The 23,817-nt window shown below is 34.7% G+C and overlaps 2 protein-coding genes across 4 annotated transcripts in view; one reads left to right on the plus strand and one right to left on the minus strand.

The window, feature by feature from the left end:
• Positions 1-23,817, plus strand: part of LOC123722740 (leishmanolysin-like peptidase) — a 55,571-nt gene that overhangs the window by 22,950 nt on the left and 8,804 nt on the right. For both annotated transcript variants that reach the window (XM_045685292.1, XM_045685293.1), the window contains exons 2-5: positions 9,574-9,674; positions 10,149-10,179; positions 10,596-10,678; positions 17,752-17,863. In XM_045685292.1, coding sequence (XP_045541248.1) covers positions 9,574-9,674; positions 10,149-10,179; positions 10,596-10,678; positions 17,752-17,863 — 327 coding nt within the window. The remainder of the gene's footprint in view (positions 1-9,573; positions 9,675-10,148; positions 10,180-10,595; positions 10,679-17,751; positions 17,864-23,817) is intronic.
• Positions 11,384-16,098, minus strand: LOC106710419. Of its 2 annotated transcripts, none has more exons than XM_045685295.1 (7): positions 15,926-16,098; positions 15,062-15,244; positions 14,647-14,796; positions 13,771-13,933; positions 12,929-13,162; positions 12,160-12,298; positions 11,384-11,602 (listed from the first exon to the last, which is right to left on the minus strand). In XM_045685295.1, the coding sequence occupies exons 2-7, from the start codon at positions 15,236-15,238 to the stop codon at positions 11,473-11,475; spliced, it is 993 nt and encodes a 330-aa protein (XP_045541251.1). In that variant the 5' UTR covers positions 15,239-15,244; positions 15,926-16,098; the 3' UTR covers positions 11,384-11,472. The 2 variants fall into 2 exon arrangements, with proteins under 2 accessions (XP_045541251.1, XP_045541250.1); XM_045685294.1 differs by having other exon boundaries at positions 12,160-12,304.

Here is a 23,817-nt window from a genome sequence, read left to right on the forward strand (position 1 = left end):
TGTTCTTCCAGACTATGTTCTACATCAATGCCAAATTCCATCGAGATCCGTTGAGATGTAGCTTCAAACAAAACATCCATCTATCCATCCAACACATTCGCATTTGTTATATGAGTAAGATTTAAACGAGATCCATATTGCCTGATTTATAGACAGTCTATTCGTTATTTTAGCAAAATTAAACGATCACTTGCTCTTTTGCCATCTTATAACCAGGCAAAGTCGCGGGTTTGTTTTAGTGATAAATTCTTAACTCATTCATTATATTCCAAATAAACATTCGTTCCGTTTGTATAAATAACTGGTGTAAAAGTAAATATTTATATGTCAAACAATAATAATTTAAAAACAATGCTACAGCTGAGATAAACATTTTACACCTGTTTGAAATTGATCATTGATTTATGAGCACTTAATGCTTTTGTGCATTTTTAGGATGTACAGTATAGAGCATAGGAGCACTTGACTTATGATCTGCAGTTCCTATGTTCGAATCCCATGTACCAATGTGTTTTTCGATTTACATATGTACATTTATCTGACGTTCTTACTGTGAAGGAAAACATCGTGATGCTGCACATATCTGAGAAGAAATTCAATGATATGTGTGAAGTCAACCCGCACTTGACTGTGGTTGACTATGACCTAGTCATCTCTAACTTAGGGAAGGCTCTAAGACTCTCAGTGGGGACGTATAGTGACCTGATGATGAAAGTTAATTCCTTAATATTTGCGTTATTTCGTATTCTGTCCTGACTACAATATCTAATATATAAAATTCTCGTGTCACAGTTTTCGTTCCCGTACTCCTCCGAAACGGCTTGACCGATTCTCATGAAATTTTGTGAGCATATTCAGTAGGTCTGAGAATCGGACAACATCTATTTTTCATAACCCCCCCCCCCCATTTTTTTTAACTGTGCGCGGACGGAGTCGCGGGCGACAGCTAATATACCTATAATAGTGTATGCAATGTACCTTTATTTAAACAAAAGACGCGCTATCGCATCTTGAAGAACCTTGGCATTTCTTATCATGGTTTCAACAAGAGTAACTAAATACTGTATAATGCTGTTTTAAATAAGACTAGTTGTCGCCCGCGACTCCGCCCGATATTAAGAAAAAATGTAATTAGTAGCCTATGTATTCTTCTAGACTATGTTCTACATTTATTCCAAACTAGCTTTTACCCGCGACTCCGTCCCCGCGAAATAAAAAGAAAATGCACACAAGATAAAAAAGTTCCTATGTCCGTCTCCTAGTTCTAAGCTACCTCCCCATCAATTTTCAGCTAAATCAGTTCGACCAATCTTGAGTTATAAATAGTGTAACTAACACGACTTTCTTTTATATATATAGATATAGATTTAAGCGAAATCCATGCAGCTAGGGTTGCCAGGTCAAACCTACTAGCCGGACAAACCAGCCAGTTTGGCTGGACATTTGGGTAGAAAGGTCGGACACCCTGTATTATTTAGAATTTTGTCTCAGTATTAATAGGTACACTCTCGTTTGGAAAATGTAAAGCCTAACACCAGACACGCAATCAAAAAGCCTACACATTTTCGGCTTTATCCGGACGCCTGGCAACCCTACATGCAGCCGTTTTGGAGATACCTTCAAACTAACATCCATCCATCTAAACATTCGCATCTTTATATATATAAAAGGAAGTCGTGTTAGTTACACTATTTATAACTCAAGATTGGTCGAACTGATTTAGCTGAAAATTGATGGGGAGGTAGCTTAGAACTAGGAGACGAACATAGGAACTTTTTTATCTTGTGTGCATTTTTTTTATTCCGCGCGGACGGAGTCGCGGGTAAAAGCTAGTTTATAATATTAGTAAGTTTAGTAAGAAGTAAGGATATAGAGTTTTAATTTCATATAACTACGAATATTTTCTTAATTCTCAGAATGAATCTACGATTATTTGTAAAATATTTATAAAGACGTGACTTCAAGTCACGATTTATTAAGGCTATATACAAAGAATTAAATTCGCTTCCCATTTAAGATTTATTTTCTTACAGCACTTATTCTGGTTTTAATGTACTCGACTTTTCAGTTGGCACATCAAATAGAGAGATATTCTTGTCACCGGTGTGTCAACTCAAAAATGGGGTACTAAATCCGAAGTGTGAAAGTGCTACATTATTAACCTTTGACATGCTGCTAGATGTTACGTAGTTAATTTATGGCATACAATATTAGTTTATCTATTTTATTAGCTCTTATGTCCAAATGTTTATCTATCTACTATACTATAATATCTATTTTATATATATATATATATAAAATATATAAGAGAAGGGGGCAAACGAGCAGCGGGAACACCAAGGTGTTCATCGACGCCCATGGACATCTGCAATACCAGAGGAATCACAGATGCGTTGCCGGCCTTTGAGATGGTAATACGCTCGCTTCTTAAAGGAACCTAAGTCGTAGCGGTTTGGAAATACCGTCGAGGACAGACCATTCCACAACGCGGCGGTACGCGGTCAAAAGCTACGCGAAAACCACACGGTTTTGGATTGTCATAATTGTCATATTAACAATCTGTCTTAACACCAGTTAAGACAGATTGTTAATATGAGGGCATATGTTTGAATTCCATTCGATTATTGGAAGCTATGTCTTTAGAGTGACGTGGCCTTGAATAAAATACTCCACTTTCCTCAATCCCAAGCCTTAACTCCCGAACTTTCAGCTTCTTTGTCTTTGTTGCACCTCACCTCACTTAATTATTGACGACTTGTTCATCTCAAGTATGCACGTTTAATACTGGGAACATTATCCATTCTTTTTAAGGGTTCAGATAGACTAGGGCGGAAAACAGAGCAGATTTTAATACGATGGGAATAAGGTTTGATTTTATTTTTCACATTTTTATACGCTTGCTTTTGATAAAAAAGAGATGCTAAGTAAAAATAAACCTTGTTTCAATGGGATAAGGCTTAATATTACAATCAAATATCTGTTCTGCACTTCGCTACAATCTGACTGACCAAGCCCTTATAGAGATGAGCATTCATGTATGTTTTGAATCTGTTGTAACTATCGATGTGCCTCTAGTGATGTTTAACGTTTTATATTGGAACGAAGTTCCTTATCGCGCGTTGTGAAAGGGGGCTAGACAGAAAAAATTCTTACGAAAAGTTGTCACGACACTTTTTGCTATAGACGAATGAGCGCTACTTCACCATGGCAACGACGTGACAATATATAACGAAAATTCATAGAAATAAAATGTACTTCTTGTGAAGACTTAAGTTTTTTATTCATAGAATAAACATTGGTTCCTTCACTAATTAATAGAAAGGAACTTCGTTCCATCCGGGTGTCCCAACACACCTCTCAAGTTTTTTTTCTTATCAAAATGGTAAAGTCGAAGTCTTGTTTACATTTGTATTTAAAAACTAATTATCGTCTATGACTTTATCCGCACAGATTAAAATACTTAGTAAGCAGTCTATGTGTTCTTTCAGATGGTGTTCTATATCTATACCAAATTTAATTCAGATCCATTCAGCCCTTCTGGAGATACATTCTAACAAACATTCAAATTTTCTCATTTATAATACTAGTTCAGAACATCAATGGATAGATAGAAGGTATATCCAGAACGGCTGAACAGATCTTGATGAAATTTGGTACGGTTATAGAACATAGTCTGGAAGAACACATAGACTGCTTATAAAGTTTTTTTTAATGCTGTTCGGTCGGGATCGCGACAACAGCTTGTTAAATGATAAATTTAATTGTTTATTTTGTATAAACTCAACAACTACTGAATCAATTTTGAAATACTTTGAACGAAATAATCTGATTTACTGTATATCTTATATATAAAATTCTCGTGTCACAATGTTAGTTACCATACTCCTCCGAAATGGCTTGACCGTTTTTTACCAAATTTTATACTCGTATGCATATTCAGTAGGTCCGAAAATCGGCTACTATCTATTTTTCATACCTCTATTAAGTTTTTCTAATTACGTGCGGATAGAATCGCGGGCCACAACCAGTTGTTTATAAAGTACGCATTTAATTGCTTGAAACAAAGAACGATATAAGTTTCGTTCATTTACAGCAATAAGAATTTAAATATTTTATTATTATTAAGGTTTAAACAAATATTTAAGTATCGGAAGTTCAGAAAGTCCAAACGTGTCAAGAATTCCGTTTCTTAGGAATTACTTGTTAGGTTTTAACAATATTTATTTATTTATCGATATCGTGTAGTCGGCACATCACTAGCTCGCAGACATTCTAAAGGTCATGAGCGTCATGTAAAGGTCATTCTATGGTGCAACCGAGGATCTGTGCTTAATTCTATTGAAAGCCATGTTATATGTATTGTTGTTATTACAATATGAATTTACCGTTGGTTTCTGAGACCAAAAACACTGTATATCGTCCCCGTCATTATCTTTGACACATCTTGATGCAACCTGCACATACCTGAGAAGAAATTCAAAGATATTTGTAAAGTTAACCAACCCGCACTTGGCCAGCGTGGTTGACTATGGCCTAATCACCCCTAACTTTGGGGTAGGCTCTGAGCTCCTCGGTGGGGACGTATAGTGAGCTTATGATTATCTTTGACAAATGGAGATTTTGGTCACAGGCAGGACAAACACTATATTAATTAAAATACCCAAAATATCTGAATGACTGTTTGACTGACCTACCTCAGTGACACTCAAGGGATGATTAAGTATTAAATGACATCGTACAAGTCAAAAACGGTTCAGTTGTTTAGGCTATAGGTGACAATGGAATGTATAAACCCAAGTACATAAAATTAGTGCAACATCCTCATGAAAAACTCTTGTCAGACGGGTAAAAAGAGATGGATAGCTAAAAGAGAGTTTAATAAAAAGGGAGTGATCACTGAAATAGTACAAAGATCGACTTAGTGAAAAAATGTTTTGGAGACCTCAAATGAAATGAATCATGGAATAGTAAATTAATACGATTCTAAGAAGTGGTAGGAAATGTATGTATGAATGTAAAAAGCTAGAAGGTTTACTAGAATTATGACAAAAGGAAATCCGTAAGTAATAGGTAAAACTAAGGTATAAGTTTGACAATCTACCAACGTACTTCTGACCTATCATTTAATATTAAGATGGATAAAAGTTACCACTTAGTTTATATTTAGTTAACAACATGCAGTAAACAAAATACACATTTACAGGTGCAATTTTTTTTTGCTGAAGTAAAAGGGCGTATGCGGACTATTTTCCTACACGGTTGAAACTTTTAGAACCTTTCCTGAAAAATTTGTCAATTTGTACATTGTCCCTTACTCGTAGGAGCTATCTATTAAGCTTTTTAGAATTTCTAATTATCAGAGTGGATACAGTCACGCTAAAGAATGTTCCAAATCTTTCATATATTCACCACGTTTCTTCTTAGCTATTTTTATAATCCTCTTCACTAAGGGATCATTCTTTAACGCATCTCTTATATCTGATTCGTCTATAAATGTCACCATTGCTGCTTGCTGTTCTGCTACTGTCGTTGCTTCGGTTGTTGTTTTAATGACAATAGGTTTATTATTTATTGATTCTAAAATTTCATCAAATTCAGTTTTTCCTTGTCTTCCAATAGTTTTTTCCTCTTTTAAATAATCAACGAAATTCTCAACCACTTGCAATTGTTTTGCTATAACTTTTATAAGATCTTTATAATTTCCTTTTTTAGGTTCTATAAGTTTGTCAAATTCAGATGTATCTGTACATTTATCACCGCAATCATGTTCTTCTTTGTTGTCATCTAAAATTGGTAGGGTTACCATTGTTTCTTTACGTTCCATTTTGAAATTCCCCAATGATTTCTTTGCTATGTTATCCGGTTTTCGTTTTATTGTATTTTTTTTATGTTTCAAATCTTTTTCTAATTCTAATTTCATGTTACGTAATTGATTTAATTCTGAAGATATAAGTTGCCTCTTTATAATATCTGCTGAATCCGTTTCACTTCCTACTTCGTTCTTTGTTAAGTCCTCTGAAATTTAAACTTTTATTTTTACATCATAAGGTGGCAATTAAGCAAGAGACCACTTGATTCGTTGAAATAGTGAAGCGACCGCTGCCCATAGACATCCGTATTTTTTTTTTATATCATAAGGTGGCAAATGAGCAAACGGCCACCTGGATTCGCCGCAATAGCGAGGCGACCGTTGCCCATAGACATTCATAAATGCAGATGCATTGCCTACCTTTAATTAACGGAGAAGAGGATGCACAGAAAGAGATATTTCTCTTTCCTATGCATCCCCTCCTCCGCTAAATCCACTTCCCCTTCCCATGCTTTCCTAATAAGAAAAGGGTGGGAATTATAAATGCGTTGCGTACCATAAATCAACAGAGGAAGGGACGCACAGAAAGAGGATATTTCCCCTTCCTATGCGCCAAACCATATCATTTCCTTATAAGAAGGGTGGGCAGGGAACGTTAACTAAAATTAAATCTCCGGCGCGCACACTCATAAGACTGTAATTGTTTTCACTTCACGCCTGTCTTCTTTGTGGTGGTATGTAAGTTTTATGAGGTGTGGAGGTAGCGGTATCTCCTTCTCTGTTATTTAAAGGTAGATAAAGCTTTTTTCCAACTTAATGCAGATGTCTATGGAAAGTCACTTCGCAACTTTAGTGATTTCAAGTGACCGCTTTGGGTACCTTATACTAGAAAAAAAAATTACCAAAAGGAGCTGATAATGAATCGTTTTCTTCTTCTAACCAATCACTGTTTCCGTCTCGTTCTTTCAAATAAGCTTTATTATGATTATTGATTGCATTTACAAGCTTTTGTATTCCGTCCCATTGATTCCCAACTTTGGAGGTTTCTGTGGAAATTAACTGAAGAATATAATAACGTAACAGCAAATTAATTCTGAAGGATTTGGAAAATTTTCTTGTCCTTTGTTTGGATTTAAGAAAATTTTCATTAAAATTGTTCACTGATGACCTTGGTCAAGGTTGCGGGAGTGCACTGGTGGCAACATAGGACCAATGAGGCAATCGATGGAGGCCTACGTTCAGCAGTGTACGAACTCAGGTTGATAATTATATCACTAATTTCTTTGTATCCATTATTGCAAGTTGGCTAACACAAGTAATTTCGAAAAAAAATCATACAGGTGATGTATTTGCTGAATGGAAAAACAATTTTTACAATTTTGTCTGTCTGTATGTCCGGGTCATCTCCGGAACGGGTGGACCGATTTAGACAGGACTTTGACGGGAAGGTAGATGATGTGTGCAGGCATGTTATAAGCTAGTTTTACTAATTAAGATATTATTTGGTTATTTGTTTCGGATATATTCCAGAACTAAATGAAGAAATTTAAAAAAAAAAACTTGAGAGGTGTGTTGGGACACCCGGATGGAACGAAGTTCCTTTCAATTAATTAGTGAAGGAACCAATGTTTATTCTATGAATAAAAATCTTAAGTCTTCACAAGAAGTACATTTTATTTCTATGAATTTTCGTTATATATTGTCACGTCGTTGCCATGGTGATATAGCAAAAAGTGTCGTGACAACTTTTCGTAAGAATTTTCCGTCTAGCCCCCTTTCACAACGCGCGATAAGGAACTTCGTTCCAAAAATCTGTCATAAATAAAAAATGTTTGTATCAAGGTTTAAAAAAAAGGTATTGGTACTGTTTGCGAGTATAGTAAATAATCTTACCATCTTACTAATATTATAAATGCGAATGTTTGGATGGATGGATGGATGTTTGTTTGAAGGTATCTTCAGAACGGTTCAAAGAATCTCGATGAAACTTGGCTCAGATGTAGATCATAGCCTGAATGAACACATAGGGTACTTATTATGTTTTTATTTAATTCCTCGTAGACGTAGTCGCTTGCGGCAGCTAGTTAAATTTATTCTGAGAACAAAATAATAAAAATACTTACGACAAAGCACTAGCGTAGAAGCAAATAAAACAAAGGGTAACATTTTGCTCGACATTTTTATTGTATTTTTATTTTCAATCATAGAAAAATATTGGTTTTTATTTAATTCCGATATAAATGTTATTGCGTATTACTTAGTTTAGTGGTTAAAGATTTTCATCGCTGTGTTCCGAGTTCGAAACAAGACAAAATAAGCACAACCTTACTTCTTACTAATATTATAAATGTGAATGTTTGGATGTTATGATTTGGATGAAGATATCTCTGAAACGATTCAACGGATCTTGATGAAATTTGTCACAGATGTAGAACATAGTTTGGAAGAAGACATAGACTACTTATTAAGTACTACTTAAGACGTAGTGGCGGGTGACAGCTAGTAATATTATAATGCGAAAGTTTAGATGGATGGATGGATGGATGTATGTTAGAAAGTATCTCCAAAACGGCTGCTTGGATCTCTCTGAAATTAGGCCAAGATGTAGAACATAGCCTGGAAAAACACATAAACGTGATTTAAGTGTTATTTTTAATTCCCGTAACCTCAGAATTTTGAAATTTGGTACGAAGCAACTTCTTATAGAAGAGATAAAGGAAAAATTGTGAAAACAGTAAATTTTACTTATACCTACAGTTTTGTACGGAACACTCAGTGCGTAAATCAGACTCGAACATGGCTGTTTTTTTTTTAATTAATTACGTCAAAAAAAGTCTCGGTTATTAAATTGTAAAGTGATAGGTATAAAAAACGTAATTGATTTTTTTAAATGCAATTTATTGTGTTTAAAAAAAATGGCCTTTTACAGTTATAGCACTTCCTTAATTGTTATATTTATTTACATTAACGTAAGTTTCCACTGTTTAAATACATGTTTAAAACAGAAGCGCAAATAGCTTAATGGTTACGTCTACGGACTAGCCATTTAGTGGTGGTGGATTCGAATCCCAACATTCATCTATCATTGTGAACTATGTTACACAAGCTTTCAAGCGTATTTTCAAATATCTTGGCAACTCAAGCTTCGCATACCACAGGAATCTTACACATTTCCGTGACAAAAGACAGCCTATGTGTTCTTCCAGACTATGTTCTATATCTATACTGAATTTCATCTAGATTCATGCAGCCGTTCTGAAGATATCTTCTATCAAACATCTATCCAAACATTCGCATTTATAATACTAGCTTTTTCCCGCGACTCCGTCCGCGCGGAATAAAAAATAAATAAATAAGAAAACGGGGTAAAAATTATCCTATGTCCGTTTCCTGGTTCTAAGCTACCTGCCCACCAATTTTCAGTCAAATCGATTCAGCCGTTCTTGAGTTATAAATAGTGTAACTAACACGACTTTCTTTTATATATATATATATATATATATATATATATAAGATAGACTAGCTTTTACCCGCGACTCCGTTCGCGCGGAATAAAAAATAGAAAACGGGGTAAAAATTATCCTATGTCCGTTTCCTGGTTCTAAGCTACCTGCCCACCAATTTTCAGTCAAATTGATTCAGCCGTTCTTGAGTTATAAATAGTGTAACTAACACGACTTTCTTTTATATATATAGATAAGATAGATATAGATTAATAAGATTCTTATATTGCATTCTATAATCTTCTTTTCTCTTCTTTCCAGGTAGTCCGCGGGGTTCATATAGAGCCAGCACATCTAGTTAAAAGAAGAAGTATCGACCAGCCACTTAGAATTAGTATATTTTATGATCATTCTGTATATAGGTAAGATATATAACTGTAGTAGACGCTAGCAATAACAATATCTGTTGCACGAGTTGTCCGGCTCGCCCAGTGAAATACCACGACCACACAAGACAGGCGTCAAGTGGAAGTAATTCCAAGTACAGTCTGATGATCTCTGTGTTCCGAAGACCTAATTTTAGTTCTTATTTTCTTTGTTCTTTTTGATTGAGGTGAAAGCATAAGAATGGGATATATTTTGGCATGTATTGATTAACTAGCTGTCTTAAAACTTAAAAAGTAGACTGTATTCTTGCAAACTATGTTCTACATGTCTGAGAAATTTCATCAAGATCCGTGCAGTCGTTTCGGAGATACCTTCAAACATTCATCCATCTATCATCTTTCCATCATCATTATCATTCTCATTATCATTATCTATCCATCATCTAAACATTCGCATTTATAATATTAGTAACGTTCTTGGTTGATTTTGTTATTTTTTTATATTTTCAGGTTAGAACCGGAGAAATTCGACATGATTAATGTGAGTTTTATTTAATTTTTTATATTTATAAAACTAATATATACTTGGACAGATTTAAGAAATTATGTTGCCAGTAGACAGCTACTTTTTAATTTCAGTGTTTCCTATTGGGCCTTTGTGGCTATAAAACCAAAAAAAACCCAATGGCTCAATTTATCTGTAGGGAGATCAATCCAATGGGAAACAGTGTAATTTTACTCAAACTTTTAAGTTTCTCCGAAACAATATTTCCTTATAATTACATTTACATGAATGAAATACATCGTTGATTTATAATTATTTAATTATAATTTATAATTATTTAAACATAATTTATAATTATTTAATTATAAATTAACGATGTATTTGATTATTAATCTTTTCTTTTATTTGTGCATATCTTTTCTTTTATTTAAATCTTTTCTTTTCTTTTATAGAACACAATATTACCAGAGGCGGTAAAGTTTTGGGAGCAAGCGTTGAAAGTACGAAAGACTGGTGGCCCGATAAAACTTAACAGGTGAGGTACAATCCGTTCAAAATAAAATGACACTTTCATCATATGACATCATAGTTACATGCTACCGTATATGTGCTATAGCTCTTACTATAAAAGATATTGTGACATTTTTCGTTGATAGGTGCTTGTGAGCTGTCATAATTTAGTTTGATTTATTCCCACCGGGTCACATATCTTTGCCGGTGTATATCTTATCTATATCTATATATATAAAAGAAAGTCGTGTTAGTTACACTATTTATAACTCAAGAACGGCTGAATCGATTTGACTGAAAATTGGTGGGCAGGTAGCTTAGAACCAGGAATAGGACATAGGATAATTTTTACCCCGTTTTCTTTTTTTTTTTTTTTTTATTCCGCGCGGACGGAGTCGCGGGTAAAAGCTAGTCTTATATATATAAAAGAAAGTCGTGTTAGTTACACCATTTATAACTCAAGAACGGCTGAATCAATTTGACTGAAAATTGATGGGCAGGTAGCTTAGAACCAGGAATAGGACATAGGATAATTTTTACCCCGTTTTCTTTTCTTTTTTTTTTATTCCGCGCGGACGGAGTCGCGCGTAAAAGCTAGTATTGAATATATACATATATTCTGGCAGAACTAATCGCGACAGCAGCGCCTCTCAATGCCATGATAAATTTGTAACACTATAATACATTTATTAACAAACAAAACGCCTTGAATTGAAACTAATATATAGCGTTGTCTCACTCAGTCAAAATCCTCACAGAGATTATGTAAGCCAAAGTTGCATTTCTCTGGAAATGAATTTTACAAGCGTTATGTAGACTTCAAACAAACGCCATCTGTTGGCATAGTATGGGTATCTCGTATCCGATCAGTTGGTTACAGTTCGGGCAGTAGTGGTTCTTGTATTTGCAACAGTCCATGCAGTAGATTAAAATCACAATTGGAATTAGACTGTAAGAGAAAATGTATGATTAGTATGACTTATTAAGTCCTAGTACTTTTCTAGTAAGCCCATACACACATTTTATAAGATTTATACATACACAAGGGGTATGGGAATCTAAAAATTTAATTTAAACAAGGGACTAGCTTAAGAATATTCTTTCGTTGACAAAAGAAAAACTTTAAAATCGGTTTTTAACAATGATGAAATTTGATTGCTGCTCGATTTCACGAGACGTTGTGCATAACACAAATTTAAGGCTCTTCGTACACAAGGCTATATTACTCTCGCGATACCTACTCTCGAAACCTGGCGATTTTAAATGCTAACGTAATACAATGACAGAGATGCATACAGAGGAACGCGAAGCCGACATTTTCTTTCATTGTCAAAACAAGCTTGCTACCTATTTGACAAAGTCGTCGTGAGAAGTCACTGCGATTTTCAAGATGGCGGAGTAAATCTACACAGACCGTAACAATGAAGGCCCTAAGTGTCAGAAGTTATCCACGCTGACATCTTGACTTTTATATTACTTATAGTATTTGTGTAGGTAAAATCTTACCATAAAAATAAGAAGATCATAGCCAATACGTGTGTGAAAGCACCAACTTCTCTCACAACAAGAGAATGTACTCTTTGATTGCAATGTGGGCATTGCAATAGTTTTCTATCTGAACCTGGTCGTATGGTTGTAGTCGAATCTGTAACTGAAGTTAACTGATCTTACTTCTTACTAATATTATAAATGTAAATGTTTGGATTTATGGATGTTTGTTAGAAGGTATCGCTAGGACGGCTGCATTGGTCGTGATGAATCTTGGTATAGATGTAAAATACAGTCTGGAAGAACACATATGCTACCTCATCACCGAGGGGCTCGGAGTCTATCTTAACTTAGGGGTGACTAGGCCATAGTCAACCACGCTGGCCATGTGCTGGTTGGTTGAATTCACACATATTTTTGAATTTTTTCTCAGATATGTGAAGGTTGCATCACGATGTTAACCTCGGATTAATGTACATATATAATTCTAAACTCGAAAAACACATTGATATATGGCGGGACTCGAACACAGGACTTGCAGATTGCAAGTCAAGTGCTTAATCCTTGAGCCACCGGTGCCAACTATAATCCCAAAAATGTGTACGGTTCCTGTGGGGTAGTTTGATTTATGTTTTTATTCGATAACTCTCCAACGATTAAACACATTTGATATAGAACATAGTCTCTAAGAACAAATGAGATTCCGCCCTTTTTTAATTTTGTCAAAAATCCGAAGCAAAAAAATAATCTATGTTTAAAACTGTAAAAACTATCTGTTATCATTTACCTGTAGTGATAACTTCCGTTCTAGGTGGCGTTGGTTCGTTTACTCGATCGGTTTGGTTCACTCTGTCTATTTCAGTATACGCGGGAGGAGGTTCTGGGAACTCAGACACTGGTATTGGTCCTAAGGGAAACATATCATCTGGTGTCTGTCGACCGTAATATCCAGCTTCTTTAGACATTAGACCTGGTAGGTTAGGATTTGTTGATGTGCCAAATGTTGGTGATGTTGTGTAGCCTGGAAAATTGACAACGACAGATATGTAAATTATTAGATAGTAATTAATAATTGGACAATGGCAGTGATGGCGAACCTTTACATATCGTCGTGCCATTTTTCTATAGATTATAGAGGTTTCATCAGGTTCATTTCATGAGATCATAGATGTGTCATCGAATAATTTTGTGTTTGTGATTGTTGTGAACATTTTGTAGCGTAGGAATGACAGTAGAATGAAGTGTAGGAATCACACTTTTTTCCTCATAGCAAACTTTATGAGGAAAATAGTGTGAAGTAGGTTTCCACTTTATTTTATTTTCCGCGTTGCATATTGAATTTTGTGACCAGTAAAGTCCCAGCATATTGTGTCTCCTCTCGCCTTGGAGGCATCTCTGCTTTTTGTGTAGACCTCTCAACTATGTCTGTACTGTGAGAGTGCCTTATGAAATACTTAAAATTGAGGTTGACTAATGTCCTTTGAAAGGCTTAAAATGTGTTTAGCAAACGATCAAAAATTTTTGACAAAGCTATATATTATTATGAATATAAATGTCAAATATCATAATCAAAGGCGTTAAACAATGTACTATCAAATAATTTGAGGATCAACTTAAAGTTTGACTTACCAGAGCTACTGCCAGGTGATGCAACATTTAAGGTGTTAGGTGGTACAGGTCTAGAGGTCTGTTCACCACTAGAAGGATATCTAGAAGGTTCTTCATCACTTTCATCACCCGTAACTCGCAGTTCAATCCTCCTATCTTTGAATGGATCGTAGAGTATCGTTTCCTGAAATATTGACTGTTTTTAGCTTATTTGTTCCCCACTGTGATGGTTCAAGGCGGAAGTCGAACTTGGACCTTGTAGGTCCGGTTCAGTTAGTTGCTTAACAGCTGCGCCACCGAGGCTCTCTTGAAATTTACCAAAATGTTACTTTACTATAAGACTAGCTTAGTGGTAGAACCCACAAGAACATTTTTTGATGGTTGCACGGATGGGCGGCTCGCTCGGTGCAATACCACGACAACACAGAAGACGGGCGTCAAATGGAAGCAATTCCCGGTTTCTTCTGGTGATGTGTGAGCCGTAGGTCCAATTTTAATCCACGTTCCCTTCACACCCTTTTCTTACAAGGAATCTGTGTAATGGGGAAGTGGATTTTGCCGAGAAGGGGATGCATAGGAAGGGAAAATATTCTCTTTTTGTACGTCATCTCCGTCCATTAAAGGTTATTATGACATAAAAAAGCTACTAGTCCTGTTTTATCGTGGCAGTACAAAGGTTGTACAAAACTAAATTCTCACTACTTCTAATTCTTTTTCACATAGACCCCTTTCAAAATGTCACTGGTTTCAAGTAACCATCTGTTACATGTCTATCTCAATTTATGAACTCATAGTATCTCTATAGTACAACACCACCGTCTGCCTGACTCATAAGTTACGGCACCATTTTGACATTCACTGTTTTGAATCAAAGGTTTTATTTAAGAAGAATGTTACCTGTACAAAAGATTCTTCTCTCTGTTCATTTCTATTACTGCTTTCAATTACACTACTTTCACCACTTTCCGGTACATCAATGTATACCACAGGATTTTCTTCTGTTCTATTTACATCAGATTCAGAAGAATCTTTCACAACTTCTTCAGCCTGAAAATTAAAGTTAGTATTAGACGTAAACTTCTACACGTACTGTGTGTGGAGGCTCGAGCTTCCCCTAAGTAAGACCAGGCCTTATTCAACATGGCCCCCACTGCACTAAGTAAGACTAGGCCTCAGTCATACGCTTCACAGCTCTAAGCACAAACAGATATTACTAGAAATGTGCTTATAGCACGATGTTTCCCTTCACTGTTAACGTTATTTATTAAGTTACTTTTATTGTTTTTTTTTAATGAATCATTGTATGACTTACTCGTATTTCATTCACACCATTATCTCTACTCGTTCCTGGTCGTTCAATTACTCCTCCGATAGGTCTCCGTGGTAAGTTGGTCCATCTACCCGCAGTTGTGGGGTCGATTGAAGGCACGTCTATGACAACAGGATTCACATACGGGTAACCTTGGTATGGACGATTTTGTGTTGACATATCGTTCTGGAATTAATTAATTATATTTATTATTACCCGGCGTATATAATTTTGTTTTTATGTACGTGGATTTGTAAGTAAACTGCATTATCCAGCGCCCTGGTTGGGTGACCATACGGGTCGCCTAACGAAATGAGTCGTCACAGACGACAATTACAGAATCTCACATAACACTGTTTAAAACCCCCTACCCTAATCACCACCAAGGCATGGTAAAAAGGATGGCATTAACCGAATTTGCATACAAACTGGAGCTTTATAAATGTAAATATTTTTGATGCAGCTAGCTGTTGTTTATGCTGTGAAAATCATTTGCAATGTATGCAACATTTTATTTACTATTTTCTACTATTATTAGTCTATCTCTAAACGTTGGTTTCTGAGACCGAAATCTTTGTATAAAACATAACATCATACCTATCATGAGAGTTGACAAAACAGTGATAACAATCAAGGTAACAAATAGAAAGAAAGAAGAAAGAAAGAAAGAAAAACATTTATTGGCACACACAAAAAAAATATATAAAATCAAAAAAATAAAAACAGACACATAAAAGGCACAAAGTGTGGCAAAAGTGAGCCAGCTCAGCGAAGCAGGGACAGACTAAACTGCCCCTGCGCTGGTTTTCAGCTGGCACCTTTATAAAAAAAATACTTCGTCACTGCATAATATTTTATACAAATTACCTTTATAGATTTCTGTCACCTAAGTATACCACGATCACAACACTTATATACTTGTAAATTACATTTCAATGGTTTTTTTTAATGTAACCATGTAGTATATAGTACCAGATTCACAATAGATCTAGAGTATGCTGTCAACAGTTTAGCATTTATCACACTTTTACATATTTGAAGTCTCTAGTACTGTAATGCAATAAATTTCATATCTGTATCATATCATACAGTTATCATTTCTGATAAGATTATCTCCGGACGTACTTTTTACTGTTTTCCTATGTTATCTACTTGATATGGTTATGTTGAATTGGTAGGTAATTTGAATACGTCTATAGAAAGCTGAAAATTTTTCGTTTGTTTCATTTTTTTGAACTAGATGGCGTTGTTTCGAAAATTTTAAATAAGATTTTTGAAATAACGTTTTTTTATGTTTTCTTAAATCTTTACGTAGTTAAATCTGCTGTTATATTATTATCAGTTCTTGGTAACTTAATAAAGTTTAAATTTAAGTCAATATTTCCAAGTAGTTGAAAATGTAAATGGCCAATACTTGTTATACATATTAAAGCAAATCTTCGTAAGAGATATCAAAAGGTAATCTTACTAATATAAATGCGAATATTTAGATGGATGGATGTTTGTTAGAAGGTGTCTCTAGGACGGCTATGAACGGTGATGAATCTTGGTATAGATGTAAAATACAGTCTAGAAGAACACATATGCTACCTCATCACCGAGGAGCTCGGAGTCTATTCTAACTTAGGGTTGACAAGGCCATAGTCAACCACGCTGTCCAAGTGCTGGTTGGTTGACTTCACACATATTTTTGGGAGAACACATAGGCTACTAAGAAAGTTTTTGTTCAATTCCTCGCGGACAGAGTCGGGGTCGACAGGTAGCACTATATATATTTTAGTGCGACCTAGGACCATGAAAAGGCTATGCCAAACCTAGTTGCCTTAAGGTAGAAAGAAAAAAATAGATGTGGCATTTGATTTGGCACGCCATCTTGTTAACGAAGTGTCAACAGATGTACTATAAAACGTTTTTATTATCAAATATAAAGCAATTATTACATCATTTAATCTTATCGTCTGATTAACTAAGAGGAATTCTTAAAACGGAACAAACAAAACATGGATTATTCCAGTATATACTAGTTTTAATACTGAATCATACAGATTAGAAGATGTAATGAAAGTGCGAGGTGGCTCCCATCACACGACACAGTACAACCGACCTAAATAATCAGTATCAGGTATAGGAAGAGCCTTTCGTATACGTAAGCTCTCAATTGTTATTTAATTTACTAAATTCGACTTACATAAATTAAGTCTGATTTGTACTTCAAAGTACATACATATGTACGTATAATATATAGATTCTTGTCATTAGATATGTAATTTGTCGGATTACAAGGTACACTTTCGTAAAAAAATCCGGACTATAGGGGTCTTAGGCAGTGCTCTATAATCCGACAAATTCGATAGTCCGACACTGCCCTGCATAATGTTTGCCGGATTACCGGGGGTCCACTGTACAAGCAAAGTAAATCTTTGAAACCTGGCGAGTTCAGTCGCTAAGCGACTTAAGGAATGCAATGTGGACGTTCGTAGACAACGCGAGTCGCCGACATTTCTGTCATCGCTAAAGCCATTCGTTCGTAATCTGTTTATCGAGATCGTCATGAGTAATGTTGCTGCGATTTTCATGATGACAGAGCAAATTTATACAGTTGACATGTAATCCTACTTAACCCTACCCTAGCCCTGCCTCTACCACTGTTCTCACCTTTTATTTTTGTATTCTTATGTAATTGTTTGTTACAGAAAATGTCCTACTCGTCAAGTGTTCATACGTGGTGGTCGATCACATTGTATTGATGCTTGTAACGCTGAGACGATGTGCGGAGAGGTTAGAGTACCGGAATATCATCTGAATGTAAGTATATATATGGTATTCGTTGATCTCGATATTATATACTATACATATTATATCTATATATATAAAAGAAAGTCGTGTTAGTTACATTATTTATAACCCAAGATCGGTCGAACTGATTTAGCTGAAAATTTATGGGGAGGTAGCTTAGAACTAGGAGACGGACATAGGAACTTTTTTATCTTGTGTGCATTTTTTATTCCGCGCGGACGGAGTCGCGGGTAAAAGCTAGTATATATAAAAGAAAGTCGTGTTAGTTACACTATTTATAACTCAAGATAGGTCGAACTGATTTAGCTGAAAATTGATGGGGAGGTAGCTTAGAACTAGGAGACGGACATATGAACTTTTTTTATCTTGTGTGCATTTTTTTTAATCCGCGCGGACGGAGTCGCGGGTAAAAGCTAGTATTACATAAAAAAAATTAAAACTTGTCTAGATGTAAACTGGCAACAATTGAAAGGTGTTAATTTCATTTAATCGTAAGAGAAACTTGTGCCTTATAAGGAGGGTAATGTTGGTAGAGTAATATTGATCATCCTCCCCTTTTCTCTACATTGTGTCATTACAGTATGTATGTAAAAACTACTCCATACAACTCTACTAGCTGTTAGAGTTGTATGGACTTACTCATATCCTGTTATATATGCAATTTCATTACTAACTAGCTGTCGCTCGTTACTTAAAAATTAGATGGTGAGGCATTTAAAAAAACTTAATTAGTAGCCTATGTGTTCTTCCCGACTATGTTCATCATCTATGCTAAATTTCGTCAAGATCCGTTGAGCCGTTCTGGAGATACCTTAAAGGAAAAATCCATCCATCCATCCATCTAAACATTCACATTTATAATATTAGTAAGAAGTAAGATTAACGTTAGTAAGGCAAACGATGGATTAATTTACGTAACTTTAAAAAGCAATTAATTGCTCAAATGTTAAAAATAAACTAGACAGGGTGTGACCAAACTTTAGTTATTAAACCTTAGGGAAATACATTTTAAAGGTAACATCAGTCATATAGACATGTTATTTAGAAAATGTTTAAAACTTGAAATATTTGCGTAAGTAATTAAATTTATTTTAAAATAATAATAATAAAAAAGAGCGATAAAAATACCAGTACCCCATATGACATGACACTCTTATGAAGAATAATATACTCGTTAAAATAATTAGTTGGGAACGAGCAAGCAATCCTGATTCCCCTAAAATAGCGAAGCGAACGCTGCCCATAGACATCTGCAATTGAAGATGTGATACCTAACTTTAATCTACAAAGGAGGGGACGCATAGAAAGAGAATATTTCCCCTTACTATGAATCCCATCCTCTGACAAAGATTAAAATTGGACCTAGCAGGAATATTGTGACAATCGTCATCGTATCCATCGTTAATTATGTTGCCCGTGACTCAGTCCGTGCGGAATTAAAAAAAAAACGTAATAAGTAGCCTGTATGTTCTTCCAGACTATGTTCTACATTTGTGACAAATTTCATCAAGATCTGATGATCCGTTCCGGAGATACCTTGTAACAAACTTCCATCCTTCCATCTAAATATTCGCATTTATTTTAGTAACAGTAAGATGAGATTTTTGGTGTACTTTACGCCCGATAATTGTTGCGCAAAATTTGTCAATGAGAACATTTGTGCTAGGTCCACAGATCACAACAGAACGCACATACCCAGGAACAGAAACTTTTTGTTTATCAGATAAAAGTGATTTTTTTTTAAATAACAGACATTCTTTCTACATTGTGACTCTTCCATACATATCTTAATTCACTCCCTTCTTACATATCCTCTTTCTAACAATACTTTTACTTTAATTATAAAATAACAGACTTTATTAGTTGTTTATTTATTAAATTATTTGCTTTATCTATATTTCGTATAATATTATTTTTATTTGAATTCTATTTTGAATAGTAAAATTCATAACTTTCACCTAAATAAGGTACACTGTTATTTTGAGATTTTTCTTTTATTCTTCTGAATTGTGTACTATTTACTTTTGTTATATCTAAAGGTAATTCTTTAGTTGTTATTATATCTTTAACGAAATTATTCGACGTATTAAAATTGATATTCGCAATTTGTGCTTGTATTTCATTCGTATCATTTTTGTACTGTTTTAATTTTGAATCTAACAGTTTTCTAAAATACAAATCAACGTTCATATTCTTGTCTTTATTCTCTCTATCTAAAGAATATTCACTTGAAGATGATATTTCCTTCAGAGCTGTTACTCCTAGAAGTTCTATAGGTCCACTGGTTGCTACAATTTCTTTTTTAATATATATAGACTTATCGTTATAATCCAATACATTAGATTCTATTTTATTATCTGTACGTAATTTAATTGATTCACGTTTATTATTTCTTTTCGTTACTTCAGGTTTTTTATACTTTAATCTTTGTATTTTAGGTTCTAATCGATTGAAATTGTTCTCAAATCTTCTATCCATTTCATGTTCTGATGATAATTTATCTATCCTATTGAAAACGCTATTACTTTCTGTATCAGATATAGCTCCTCTCGTAAATGTATTGTATATTTCGTTTTGTTTAAATACATTAGGCGTTGGTAGGAAATCGAAATTTAAACCTTTCTTCCATTCGTATTTTGGTTTTCTAGTTTTCTCCGGTGTTAGTATAAAATCGTACGTATAATGATTCGATGTTTTTGTGCTCGCTTTCGTGTTATCTTTTTGTGTTTTTCTTTTCACTTTTTCCGGTTCCTTTTGTCTTTTAGTTACATAAAAGTCGTCTTTCATTTCTTTTACTCTTTGCATTACTTCCTTTAATATACTTTCGACGTCTTCGCTTGATGTTTTATTAATTTTGGGCATTTCGAATTCTTCTCTGGATACTTTGTTAACATCATCGTTGAGGTTATTCTCTTCTGATATGCTAATGTTATGATTAACGTTAGTTTGTATGAATAATTTTCCAATTTGGTCCGCGACTGTTTCGGAGACGAATTGCCTCGCTATCTTCTTTATGTCTTCTAAATTTGCTGTCAGTAATACTAGAGAGTATGATGCTTTGGTCGTTATTAGTAGATGAATACCTGTAACAAAGTTTATTATAATGAGACTAGGTTATGAGTCTGTGAGAGGCGCTGCTATCGCGGTTAGTTCTATCAGAATATATATAAAACCTTCACATACATGAAAATGACAAAAAAAAAACATAAACGGCTACAGTTCGGTAAAGTTCGACAAGGATCTTTTGGCAGACGGAAAATACGTGAAATAACAATGTCATATTGACAGCATCATATTTCGACTAATGAAGGAGCGGTAGTGCATAGATTGATGTTGCCATTTTCATAATTTTTAAATTCTATAAAAATATCACACGTGATATTATGACATGTAGGTTTGATAATATGTTTTGTATGTATCAATTTAAATAGTAATAAATTACTATAAGAACTCAGGTCATAAGTTGCAAATCAACTCAACAAACGTCAAAGAAGTTAGGAAAATTTTGCTTACTGGTAACTTCTAAAACTTGTATGTGCTCCCCCTGTCAATGTCCAAAAATTGCCATAACATTTTTGTAGGAATACATAAGTAATTTGTGCTACTTTTTACATATTGACAGGGGGGCGCTAGTGTGCTATAATAGTTTAGTTTGACTTATGCCCGAGTCACATAACTTTATCGATCTATCGTTGATATTGAATTGTGTGAAAAACAAATGTAATGAATGGCCTTATACAGAAGTACTTCGGAAATAGACGTGTGAACAAATTAAAAGGCATCTTTATTACAATAACAATTGCGACTTATTTATGACACCTAAATAAAGCTGGCGTTACACTAGTGGTCAAGAAACATGGGGATCGTGCAATTAAAAACTATAAGCCTATTTGTTCTTCCAGACTATGTACTACATCTATGCCAAATTTCAAAAGATCTATGCAGGCGTATTGGAGATACCTTCTAACACATACATCTAGACAACAAGACATTCACATTTATAATAAAATATTAGTAAGACTTAATAATAAAAGAAACATTATTTACACATGTAGAAAAAAAATAAAACGTCTCGATCTAGTGTTTCAACACCTTTAGTGCTAGAAATCTGATCTTAAAAGCACGTGCTTTTAATTAATATTGCGTCTCATAACATGATCTGTGGCTACAATAAATGTCATAGCTCAGTAGTGACATCTAGAGAAGTGATTCTCAAGTGGTCTACGCTACCTTCCATGCTACACGGCAGATCTGGTAAAGATGAAGAAATTTACCGTTAAACGATACCTTGAACATTTTGAATACCTCTTATATACGAGAAAAAGAAAGAATGAATGAAGAAAGAATCTGTCTTATATATTTGAATAATATTGCCTTGTGCGTAATATACAGGATTAGAACAAGTTGTCGGCATCAATTTTCGTCCAATGACGTAAGCCTTCTTAGAGTGCATAGGCACTTACTAGCGCGTGCCACCTTATCATCGCATTCCTAAACATCAAAGGAGCCGGCAACTCATCTGCGGTTCCTCTGGTATTGCAGATGTTAATGGGCGTCGATAAACACAAGGTGTTCCCAATGCTCGTGTGCCCCCTTCTTTTATATATAAAAAAAGAGAACCTTAGTATCTTGATAAATTGCCTTGTGATAAATTAAATATTTTACAAAGCAATCATCATCATCATCAGCTTACTATACGTCCTCACTGAGGGGCTCGGAGCCTAACCCAAGTTAGGGGTGACTAGGTCATAGTCAACCATAGCCAAGTGCGGGTTGACTTCACACATATTGAATTTCTTCTCAGATATGTGCAGCATCACGATGTTTTCCTTCACCGAAAGAACGTCGGATAAATTTATAAAGCATTAAAGAATATTAAATATTGCTCCTTCACAAGTCGGATTATTTCTAGGAATAGATAAATAAAATATAGAATTTACTACTTCATATACAATAGCTAATATACTCGTAATAGTTACGACCCTAATCTATATCCGATGTTTAAGATTGATCCGAAAAGTTAATTTAATTTATGTATATGAAAAGTACAAGAATTATTCTACGATTACGATCCTTCATCATCATCAGCTCACTATACATCCCCACTAAGGGTCTCAGTCTACCCTAAGTTAGACATGACTAGGTCATAGTCAAAGCTGGCCAAGTGTGGATTGACACTACTACGACTACACACATATCTTTGAATTTCTTCTAAAATATGAGCACGCATCACAATGTTTTCCTTCACAGTAAGAACGTCGGATAAATGTACATATGTGAAGCAAAAAACACATTGGTACATGACGGGATTCGTACCTGCAGATTACATGTCAAGTGCTAAACCCCTGAGCCACCGACGACATTCAATCCTTAGACTCATAACCATAGACTTATAACAAAATAAAAATATTTGTTAATTTTAAAAGAAAACATACTATATACCCTTATACCCTATATGTACCTACCCTATATATACCATATAACACTTAAGGTAAAAATATGAATCAAATGTTACCTCACTTGGACGAAATCGGTTGATTCGTTTAGTATACACTAGCTTTTAGCCGCGACTCCGTCCGCGCGGAATAAAAAAATAATAGAAAACGGGGTAAAAATTATCCTATGTCCGTTTCCTGGTTCTAAGCTACCTGCCCACCAATTTTCAGTCAAATCGATTCAGCCGTTCTTGAGTTATAAATAGTGTAACTAACACGACTTTCTTTTATATATATAAGATACATTATATTAGTACGTCAGTTGGTTTAAAATGCATTGAATATAATTCCGCATATATGCAAAAATGGTTAGACCGTATATTGATTTCCACCTTAACTTACCAATAGCTAGTAATCCAGATATCAACATTTCTGCATCATATTGAAGTTAGCACTATCGATGTTATTTACATTTCGAAATAACATTTCGTATTTTATATTCGCCATTCAAATAACATGATTATTTTT

The sequence above is a fragment of the Papilio machaon genome, chromosome 29, assembly GCF_912999745.1.
Source record: "Papilio machaon chromosome 29, ilPapMach1.1, whole genome shotgun sequence".
NCBI classification, from domain to species: Eukaryota; Metazoa; Arthropoda; class Insecta; order Lepidoptera; family Papilionidae; genus Papilio; species Papilio machaon.